The 11,573-nt window shown below is 49.4% G+C and overlaps 1 protein-coding gene across 1 annotated transcript; it reads right to left on the bottom strand.

The window, feature by feature from the left end:
* Nucleotides 1-247: 247 nt before the first annotated feature.
* On the bottom strand, nucleotides 248-11,425 carry LOC129683527 (transcriptional repressor CTCFL-like; the record flags this gene model as incomplete). Its single annotated transcript, XM_055616240.1, has 4 exons — nucleotides 248-2,015; nucleotides 2,472-2,592; nucleotides 8,428-8,610; nucleotides 11,265-11,425. Coding segments are annotated over 4 exons (614 nt in total), but the record flags the coding sequence as incomplete, so codon positions are not given.
* Between the last annotated feature and the right edge of the window lie 148 nt (nucleotides 11,426-11,573).

Here is an 11,573-nt window from a genome sequence, read left to right as displayed (position 1 = left end):
CTGCAGAGCCTGCTCCCCAAAACATTTTAAAGAGTATTATTAGCTGGTTTTCTGGTGTAGATGTAACCCCAGACACTCAAGGGGGCGAGGTCAAGGCCAGTCTGGGCAACTTTCTCAAAAGAGAACGGATGAAGACGGTTGTGGTGTGCTTAGTGGTCGAGAGCCTTGCACAGCATGCCTGAGGCCCCGGGTTTAATCTCTAGTACAACAAAAATAAAAAAAGACTGCCATCTTCCTACAACAGAGATCGTTTTAAAAAAAAATCATTTCATTTTATTGAATAATGCCAAAATTCTTCCCAACAGTCAAAAATATGAAAATCAAGTCACAATGACAGCGTATGACAGAGCACAGTGCAAATCCTATTACATGTCATAAATGGAGTTCATTCTTGGCAGGGAGAGAACACGGTGTCCCTTCTGCTGGGGGCTGCTCCTGTGTCCACACCTCAGTGGCTTCACTCGTGGGATGTTTTGAACAGATGGACATTTTCAGAATTTTAGCTTGGGGCCTATGGGTGATTCGGAGACATGGAGGTGTAGGGGTCCCAGAGGTTCACTAAACGAAGATAGGGACCCTGGCTCCTGTAGACAGGCCCTGGCTAACCTCAGCTGCACAGAGATGCCCCAGACACTGGAGGTCAGAACAAGGGTTTAAGGATATTCTCCCTAACTAATGAGAATTAATAAAGCAAGCCCTCGAATTCTTCACAAATACACATTTCATTATCAGACTTCCACGTTTCTTCTCACAGCCAACCATTTTTAAAAATGTAAATAAAATACCTTCAGGAAAACAAAAGGATTACAAACTTAAATACTAAGAAATCATATAAATATATGTTTTTTTTGAGAGATAGTCTCATGGAGCCCAGGCTGGCCCAGAGTTTGATATGTAGCTGAGGATGACCTTGAATTCCCATCCTCCTGTCTCTGCCTCCTGTGTTCTGGTCAAGACAGGTGTGAACCATCACACCTGGCTAAGGAACAACAATAATGCTAGGGACAATACCAGGGCAGTTTCGTAGCTGGCAAAGAATATGATTAAAAGACAACACAAGCCTGGCCTGTTGGCAAAGGCTAGTCATTCCAGCTACTTGGAAGACTGAGGAAGGGGGATGAATAGTTCAAAGTGTGGCTGAGTTCAAGTCCACCCTGGACAACTTAATATTAAAAAAAAAAAGGAAAGTTGTGTCTGGGCTGGAGGTATAGCCTGGTGATGGAGCATTTGCCCAGCTTGTGCCAGGCACTGGGGTCAATCCACAGCTCTACAAAAGTAGGAGGAACAAAAACTAAAAGTGAGCCTTGCTCTATGCCAAAGTAAAATCTATTATATTATTATTTTTTCTAGTTAAACGAGCTATTCTCTGTTTTCTACTATTCCAACTTTTCATAACATTAAGATCCTTGGGTTTAATTTAGAATTCATTAAAAGCATCACGGTCGCTTTAAATGTCATGGAAAAATTCATCTGTATAAAAAAAGAGGATACAATTCATTTCAGTGTTTAAAATCATAGTATCAGAAATGTCAAGGGTGGACACAACTCGAAAGACTCCTTGCTCTAACCACTAAGGCGTTAATAGTTTTGAGCTCCCGTGGGAATAAGTATGACCTAAAAACTGTCCCTGGCTCATTGTGGGCCACCCTGCCAGTGCCCAGAGAATGAGCCCATGGGGCTGAGGTGTGCCCTTCACTCCAAGCTCTGACTCTAGGTTTTAGGAAAAAGCTGCAGTTGTTTTTTTTTTTTTTCTTCTTCAAACATTTCTACACACTATCTCAAACTCGGGGAACTCGGGATGGCTAAGGCTGGGAACTCATTTCTGACTAACTTCTTCCCCCAGAGGCCGCAGCACGGAGCAGCCAGTCACTTATCCATCATGTTAAAGATCATCTCGCAGGTCAGGCCTTTGTCCAGGCTCTCGTTCTCGGCTTCATTTTTGTCTCGGTGGCCCAGGGCTGGCTCCTCAGGGCACTGTGCCTCCCTCGAGATGGTGCTTTCCTGGGCAGTAGTGTCTTGGGGGAAAGATACAGAGTGAGAAAATGTGAGAGAAATCCAAGACACCCAGATTGGGGAATCAGAAAGTATACATTGAAAACAACCGCTGTGGTTGGAACCCAGCAGCAGGCATGACAGAAACAACCCGACTCTCCGACAAACAGCTGCTCATGCATGAGACACTTGTGGTACACTTCTCTTCAGACGTGGCAAGCAAAAATGTCACCAGACATCACCCAGGAAACGGCTCAGCAGGTATTTACTGCTAAGCCCGAGCCTGGCGACCTCAGTTTGAGGGGTGAGTGTGAGTGACCTCGCAGAGGTGTGGCCACCACACAGCCAGCTTCGAAAGGTTGCCAAGTCCCCCAGTGACCTGTCTCCACCCTCACTGATTCTCCGGCTGGGGCTAACAACAGGGCGGGGTGGAGGGGGAACACGACCAGATTAAACCAAAGTGGCTAGAGAGGACGTACCATTGTCCCATCCTGCTCTTCTCTCCACTGCCTGGGTCCGCTGCACAGGTCTTCCTGTTTTGGAGGTGGCCAACTTCTCGTGCTCCGGGTCACACTTCTTCCTGTGTCTCTGCAGGTTACTCTGTGGAAGATGACACGGGCCACCAGTGAACTTTAGTGTCCTCGTGTGCACTGTGCGACCCAAAGACAGGCTTTGGTGGACCCCTGAGGCAACTCAACAGGTAGAGGCTTGTCACTAAGCCTGCTGGCCTGAGTTAGAGCCTGGGGACCCACAAGATGAAGGTCAGGCTCTGAGCTCTGCACGTGTGCTGCATGCGGCAAGCTCCACCCACTGACACGCCACAAAATATGTCAATGATTACATATATATAATATATGTATGATATATATATATATACATACATATATATATATGTATGTATATATATTTTTTTAAAGGTGGGCTTCAGGAAGACAGGCAGCAATGTGCACCTTTTAGATTTGGGGCTGAAACTGAAAAACAAACCCAAACCAGAATGACCTTTAAAGTGTGTGTGTGTGTGTGTGTGTGTGTGTGTGCGCGTGCGCACGCGCACGCACACATGTATGGGTAAAGGTGTCTCTGGAGATCAGAGGGGGCATAAGATTCCCTGGAGCTGGAGTAGCAGGTGGCTGTGAGCCACCTGATATAGGTGCTGGGAGCCAAAGTTAGGTTAGAAGAGTGATACATGCTCTTCAGTGCTGAGCACGTCTCTCCAGGAGCCCCAAATGGTAAGTCTAGCAATAAGCTAGCATGTTTTCATTATTAAAATAAGAGCTGGCAAAAAGAAGAGTGAATCCCTCTTTCCGTGATGCTCCTACTCAGTGAAGTGAGGGCTGACGCTAAGCGAGAGGCAGCACCGATTTCTAGGCCTGCCATCGTGCAGAGGCTTGTCACCTGGCTGCTCCCTGGAAACCTGAGTTCAGAACACAGGCAGCACATGTTCACACCACCCTGGAGCTCAGAAAGCAAGGCTGGCTGTGGTGGCTCATGCTGGTAATTCCAGGGGAGGAAGGAAGCTGTAAATAAGACAGGTGCAAAAGACAGAGTCCATGCTGGCTGAGAGTGCTTGCAGGCACAGCTTGGGATCTTGTGTACCCTCTTTATGAAGCAAACTGTCTTGCCAGGCTACTTCCCGTTGGTGTGTTCCTTTGCATCACATGGAAAACAATTTGGGGGCTCGTTCGGGACTTACTTGGGAGAGGGCCTAGATCCCCTGCACTGGGGGAGGTGCACTCACTCCCACACTGATGGCCCCTGGACTTTCAGGTGAACAACACTCTTGATAATGATCTCAGGAAAGAAAGTTTCTCCGAAACACAGGGAGGACCCCCCCAACATCCCACTGGTGACCAGGAAGTTCTTGCTCACAAAACCAGGCAGGAAGTGCAAAGAGTGGCAATGTACTCCTGGGTGGTTGGGTAACCCTGGAGGTTGTAAGGGTGAATGAGGAGTCAGGTCCCCAGCTCCACGTAGTTCCTTGGTGGCTTTGGCTAAAAAGCACCTAATGGAGGGCTGCAGCGTTGGGGGAATCAGCTGAAGATGGAAGAGGAAATCAGAAGCAGAATACAAGAGACCTCCGTTACCTGAGGCCGAGATTCAAGAACTCTCTATGTGTGGTTGAAACTCTGACAGATAAACGCTCGTGAATCCAGGAGAGGAAACAATTAGGTTAAACAAGGCTCTAAGGCAGCAGATCCTCCAGACAGGGGGCAGCTCTCCCCTCTGATTCCCGGTGGAGAGGGCGCCGTTCAGTAGTCACAGGCCCATCTGATCCAGCCCACGCCAAGGTCACTTCTCTTTCCCAGTTTCTCCGTGTGCTCCCCCAAATCACAGGGCCACTATGGGCTCTGGGGCAAACTTCCTGTTCTCTCCACTTCATCATGGGTTCCAGGTACCAGCTTGTGTCTGGGAGCTGAAGGGAGATTAAACCAAGGCCCAGAAAACACCCTTGGCATTCAGTTACAACTGTGCTAAAACATACAGAACCCCGTTTCTTGCTGTGAGAGCGTGGAATAACTTCCTTTGCTAGATTGCTTGTGTTTTATTTTATTTTGCTTTAGTGGCGTATAATGCCTGGGCTACATGTACTTCCTCCTCTTACACCCATTCTGATCTTACTTGGTACCTGTTTTAGCGTTTCTACTGATGCGATAAACACCATGACCAGAAGCAACTCGGGGAGGAAAGAGTTACAACTCTCAGGTGACACACCATCCCTGAGGGAAGTCAGGGCAGGAACTCACACAGGGCAGGAACCTGGAGCCTGGAACTGATACAGAGGCCATGGAGGAGTGCTGCTTGCTGGCTTGCTCCCCATGGCTTGCTCAGCCTGCTTTCTTACACATAACACCGCCTGCTTAGCCCTTTGACATCAGTCGTTAAGAAAATGGCCTCCAGACTTGCCTACAGGCAATCAGATGGATGTGTTTTCTCAATGGCACCTCATCCTCCTAGATAACTCTAGTTTGTGTCCAGTTGACAAGCAAAGCAACATGTAAACAGGCAGTGGCTCCCACGGAGACTCGTGCCCCAGTGATGGATGGACTAACTCTATCATGGGGCTGAGCACACCAGAAGTAAAAATAACTATGTTTCTCTGTCACTGTCTTGGCTGGTGACCTCATCAAGATAGACACAGCCATGAGACTTGGCCACCATCTTGGACAACATCAAGATCATGGCGACCATGTGACTTCACTGACATCTTAGTTAACCCACCTCACGGCGTGAACCAAAATGGCAGCATCCATAAAAACATCTGGAATTCCTGGGTATCCATCTCTGCCCCACAGGCATTCGGTCACAGGCCCCACTCCTCCCACTTCTTCCCTCTTTTTTTTTTTCACCTTCTCAGATACCTAATACGGACCATGGGAATGGGAGACTCAGGGGCCTCTGACTCATCCTCACAGGATGGATGACTGGAAACAAGGGGGGCTGGAGGAGCCAAAAGCTCTTTCCTCCTCAGACCCAAGTGACCCCTGAGCACACCCGAGGACAAAGCCTCACTTGGCCTTAATGAAAAGGAAGAGATTAGTTATAGCCACTGTCGTGACCTTAAACACCTGTAAGAAAAGCCTAACTGAAGCTAAAATGACTGCTCTGCCTCCCTGACAGCCCTGTTAGCCAACTCCCTAGACGTCAGACTCGGATCCAGCCATGGTGCTGCTTAGGCAATGATTTCTCACTAACGATTTTCTCCTTGATAAGAAAAACGCCATCCGAAACCCTACTTTACACCGTGGCTCACCACGGCAGCACCTCCCCACAGCTGAGAGAGACAGGCCCACTATTGTCTTAACCCAAATTTACTACTGGTGAGATTTCACTTCTCTCCTTAGCAAGAAGCCAAAGGCGGGATCTCACAGTGAGTGATTCTAGACATTTCAAGAGCCATCAAAGAGCCTGAAAGCCTGTGACCAGCTTCTAGGCCAAAGAAAAATGAAGAACCCAACAAAGATGAGAAACAATCTTAGACATTTAATAATTAGCCTCTAGTTTGACTTCTCCTGGGCCCACTACTTATAATGCTAATGACCTTTGCCCTCTCTTCTCCCTTGTCTCTTTCCAGGCATCAGTCAGGCATTATTCCTTTCCACTCCATCCTGGATGTTATACAAGTAAAACTACTGATACACTGTTGGGGTCTTTTAGATAGGTCCGTTGAAGAGGTAACCCTAACTGCCATCATAGAATCCGGGCAGCAACCAGTTGGCTTCTTCCAGCTGGAGGCTCATTGAATATGGCACTCACCAATGGGGTGAGAAGCACTTACCATGAATGTCAGGGATAAAAGACGAGGCCATTTTGGCTGAGCATGCCCATGAGCCCAGTTTGAGTTCTGGCACATCCTTTTTACAAAAAGGAACTTCCTTGCCAACTTACTTTAACTTTGCTTATGTTTTCCTCTTGGCGTGTGTGTGTGGGCGCACTGAGATTATTCTTTTCCCAATATATTCATTCATAAGTGGTCTATCCATGTCTGTGGGGAAGCTGCCTGAGAAGCTGGGAGCATTTATTCTATTTACAGAGAAAATGTGCGGGTGACTGGGTCTGCATAGTTATGTACAAAATAAAGCTTGTGTTCAGTTGGGGAGGTGTTGGGGTCAGGGCCCCCTGAGCATTGGAGATAAGCTGTCCCCCCACCCCCGTGCAGGGAGCAGCAACTGCCTGCCATGCATAAAGATTAGAGCTGAGAACCCTTGCTATACAGGCTGAGTTAATGCGCACGAATTCAGACGTGCCAGTCTTCGAAGAGCAGCAGGACAAGGATGATAAATGCAGCACACATAGGCTCTTCTGTACACGGAGACAGTGGCATGTGACACACCCCTGAGCTGGGCATAGAAGGAGCATCGGAGATGCCACCTGGGTCAGGATTCGGGTCACCACTGGAAAGGGAGTCATGTTGCTGGCCGGTGATCCAGAGACAAACTGATGTGTGTGCTAGCAAGCCGAAATCTGAACAGTTTTAAATTGAAGCTTGGGATAAACCAGAGTGCATTCGCCTGCCGTCCCTGCCACTCACCAGAATCCTGCCGGAGGGCAAACCCGTGACTCTGACAGGCCCCTGGTGCGGGGACTCCAGGGAAGAATGCCAGATTCCAGAGGAGGCAGTTGCTTAAGGTACCCATCTACCGGCCTTCATCCTCACCCTCACCCTGCTCCCTGCTGCCACCGGGACAGACACCCTAGAGAGCCCGACACCAAAAGGCCACCAGTGGGTGGGGACACCTCAGGTCCATGTGCTCCTGTCCACATTAGAGAAACCTGGCCACAGGCTCCTGCTGAGAACTCCCCCTTCCTCTCACACCTGTAAGAAGGGGGCCCTGTCTTTTTCTCAGAGCCCCCCTGTGCTGCTGTCTGTCTGTCCACGGTGTTGATATCTCTTCTAATAAACTTCCTATCCAAAACCCACTCCTTCGTCCCCCTCGAGGCCTCACCAGAGACCCTCCTCTTAACCGAAAAGGGAAATAGGATTCAAGTATCCAGCTGCGCTTTCATTTTTAACAGCCAGAACCACCCGGCCACGCTGATCCCCAATTCCAGACTCACATACGCCGTGATGTGGTACAAGTTTGTTAAGGCCTGACATTTTGAAGTAATTTGTTATGTGGAAATGGAAGATGAATACACCAACTGACAGAATATAAAACGAATGTGGAACGCTGTTTGATTTTACACCCTGGAAACGCCCGAGAATGGAAATCGCTCCGTGAAGACGCCTGTTCACAGGACAATTGTCAACTGGCACACTTTAAAAACTAGGTCCTGCCCAGCCCGTGGCCCACAAACATTTAATCCCTGCACTCAGGAGGCAGAGGCAGATAGATCTCTAGGTGTTTGAGGCCAGCCTGGTCTACACAGCAAGTTCCAGACTAGCCAGAACTATATAGTAAGATCCTGTCTCAAAAATGAACACAGAAAACTAAGTTCTGTCAGAAGCCAGAGGTTTCCCCAAACTGTTTTCAACATAGTATGTGGACAATTTACCCCAGGGCCCCCCAGATCTGGGCCTCCTGGACCAGCAGTTTTACCAAAATGAGAAAGGCTAGAAACAGAAATAACAGTAGTAAGTAACCATGGGGCAATTTCATACCCACCAAAGAACACGACCAACAGGATCTGAGCCCCGCCTGGTGGGCCAGACCTGCCTTCCCAGCTTCTCAGGAGTCTAATCCAGGAGGAGCACAAGTTCAAGGCCAGAGTGGACAATTTAGCTAGAGTTGGCCTCAAAATAATAAGAATAAATAAATAGGGGGCCCAGTGGAGAACATGTACCTGGCTCTGGCTCGATCCCCCGAAGCTGTGTATACGGGATAGTGTTTATAAAATGCTTGAGTTTTCTGACCCCGAAGACTGGGGGAAACCTTCCTCAGAGGAGGTGGTCTCTGTTTGAGGCTGTGGTAGTTGTTGAGGCAGAGAGATACTTACCCATCGGGAAAAGCCTTTGCCACACTTGAGGCACAGGTGCATGTCAGGGATGAAGCTTGGATCATGGTACTTCCTCAGGTGCACAGTGAGCAGCTGCTTCTGCCGGAAGTGCTTGTTGCAGACAAGGCAGGAGAAGGGCTTCTCTCCCGTGTGTGTGCGCATGTGCGCTGTCAAGCTCCGCTCCTAAGGGAAAGCAGGGACACAGCTGACACAGGGTGGAAGGGTTCCTCAGAACTGTCCACCGTTACCAGACTTTCTTCCCTCAAGAGCAGTGTGGCCCTCCTAAAAACCAGAGCACGCTGCGTGCCAGGGGGTCAGGGTTATCCTTGGTTGTGTGTGGAATTCTAAGCCAGCCTAGGTTACAAGAGACCAAAAGCAAAACAAAAATCCTCTACGGTCCACACTTTGAAGGTTTATTTTATTTTTATTTATGTGTGTGTGTGTGTGTGCATGTATACCTGGGCGGGGCTAAAAGAGGAAGTTGGAAGAAGGTGTCAGATTCCCTGGAGCTAGAGTTATGGGCAATTGTGATTTGCCTTATGTAGGTGCTGGGAATCAAACTCTGGTCCTCTATAGCCACTGATCATCTCTCTAGCCCCGATCCAGCCTACACTCTGAAAAACAGTGAGATGCCGCCTCTGCTGTTCACTGGTGAGGCAACGAGGCGCAGTGAGATCACCACACACTCCAAAGTGCTTTTGCTTATGGGCGTGAGACATAGCACTGTTTACTGCGAGAAACCCAAAGTGAGGAACTGACAAACATTTCTGAATAGTTCAAAGAAAATCAGTATATTTCAAAATAACACTGCATCCTAATGTTACAATGTGGGCTGGGGTGTTTGGGGCTGAAACTAAGAGTTAATTGCCCTCTGCTTTTTCTTCGGAGTCTGAAAACCCTCTTCAGGGAACCCAGGAGAAGCCTGACTCTCTTTCTCCCTGATCTGTGGGGTGTTTGTTAAGTATATGGAGAACCCAGGAATGCTGACACACTGTTAACAAAAAAAAAAAAAAAAAAAAAAAAAAGAATGGGAGGAAACTGGGGAGTTGGTTCAGTGGGTAAAATGCTTCCTGTGTTAGCATAAGAACTTTGAATTTGGGGCCTGGAGAGATGGTTCAGTGGTCAAGAGCACTGGCTGCTCTTCCAGAGATCCTGAGTTCAGTTCTCAGCAACCACAGCAGTTGAGCTAGGTGTGGTGGCATGTGCCTGCAATCTCAGCTCTGGGAGGAGGCAGTCGGGTTCCTGGGGCTGTGTGTCTGGCTAACCTACTCATGGAGCTCCCAGATCTGCCAGACTGTCTCAAAGTATGAGGTGGAAAGCGGCGAAGAGGACGCCCAGTGCTGAGCTCTGGACGCTCGTCCTGCAGGCAAACGAAAGCCTGCTTGCTAGAGATGGCCAGATCCTATGGGAAAGGTCTCCAAGGACCCGAAAGCTGGAAAGTTCAGCACTGATGGCGAAGTGTCCAAAATCTGAACTCTTAATTTTCTTCTGCAAGGTGACGTTTTATCAGTGGGAGTGTGACCCCCTTAATTTCCCATTGTGCCACCTGTTTGTCAAGAGAATGTCCCGAGTGCTTATCACCGCATGCGGAGTCTGTCTGCCAAGTACTTGTTCAAAGGAAAGTGACGGCCGTGGGAAACTGGCCGACAATCCAAATATCCCACTGCCCGGGCTGCAGAAGGCAGGCGAGGTGCTGTTTACAGTGTCCATCTCTCCCACAGGACATTAGAGACTGTTGGCTCAAGATTTCCCAAGGTGACAACCTTGACAGCTTCACTGAGGACATTTAAGATCATTTATCATTGTGTGTGTGTGTGTGTGTGTGTGTGTGTGTGTGTGTGTGCGCGCGCGTTTGGGGTGTGTTTGGTGTGTGGGGTGGTGCATGTGTGGAGACAGAGGACATCTTTGTGGAGCTTGCTGGAAGACCTCACTGGCCGAGGCAGCACTTAGCTGCTGAGCCATCTCACAGCCCCTTCAGGGCCCCTTCATGCCCTGTGTTCTGGCTTCTGGGCAGGAAATTCATATCCATGGCCAGCGCGGGCCTTGCAGGGTGTCACTGCCGCAGTTGGGGCGAAGACACAGCGCTGCTCTGCCATCAGACGTCCACACGAGTGGACTACGCTTGCACCACTTTGATGGTGGCCTGGATTGTGTGGCGAGGACCTCAGACCCCTCGGCAGCTCCAGCTGACAGCCTGCAGTTACCCTGAGCTGGCTGCTGGGTCAAGCCCAACTCTCCAAAGGTTATTAGCGGGAGGAGGTCTCTTTTTCTTCTCTTTACGTGTGTGTCTGTATGTGCATAAGCCGGCAGAGCTCTGAAGAGACGTTGGATCCCCTGCAGCTGTAGTTATAGCTGGCTGTCTGCCACTCAGCATGGGTGCTGGGGTTCAAACTCCAGTCCTCATGACAGAGCAGCAATCACGCTTAACTGCCGAGCCAGCTCCCCAGCCCCTAGCTTCCTTCTTTCCGTTCTTTTTAAAATTGATGCTTAGTTATTATTGTATTTTAACATGCGCGAGTGTTTTGCTTCCTTACATGTGTGGACCTGGTGACCAGAGAGGTCAGAAGAGGGGGTCAGGTCCCCTGGAACTAAGTTATGGACCTTAGTTATGATAGTTGTGAACCGCCACATGGCTTCTGGGAATCAAACTCAGGTCCTTTGCAAGAGCAGCAACAACTGCTCTTAACAGCCGAACCATCTCTCCAGCCCCCATAGCCCCTTTCTTAAGAATGACTGTTCCCCGCTCTCCTGTATACTCGCACACCCGGCTCACACGCCCTAGCGGCTTGCGTGAGTGGGCCCGAGTGTGCGCACCGCATCAGCATCACACGCAGTACCTGCTTGCAAGCGTAATCACACTGCTTGCACTTGAACTTCTTCTCGTTCTTATGGGTCCTCTGGTGCTGAATGAGGGCGTAGCGCTCATGGAAGCCAGCGGGACAGTATCGGCACTTGATCTCCTCGGGGCTGTGGCTGTGCAGGTTTTGCAGATGGACACCTGGAAGGGCCACAGGAGGCACTGTGAACATTCGGGCACTTCCTGGGCAGGGTGGAAGTTCTGGGTGTTGCAGCCTCCCCCCTAAGAGCTCCCCTACCATACTCGCTTGGCCCCTCGGGGATGGCAGAGTGCCTCCAGGTGAGTGTCC

Source organism: Psammomys obesus, unplaced genomic scaffold (assembly GCF_907164565.1).
Source record: "Psammomys obesus unplaced genomic scaffold, mPsaObe1.curated_primary_1811, whole genome shotgun sequence".
NCBI classification, from domain to species: Eukaryota; Metazoa; Chordata; class Mammalia; order Rodentia; family Muridae; genus Psammomys; species Psammomys obesus.
Note: the sequence above shows the minus strand (reverse complement) of the source record. Positions and strands in the feature narration are given on the sequence as shown.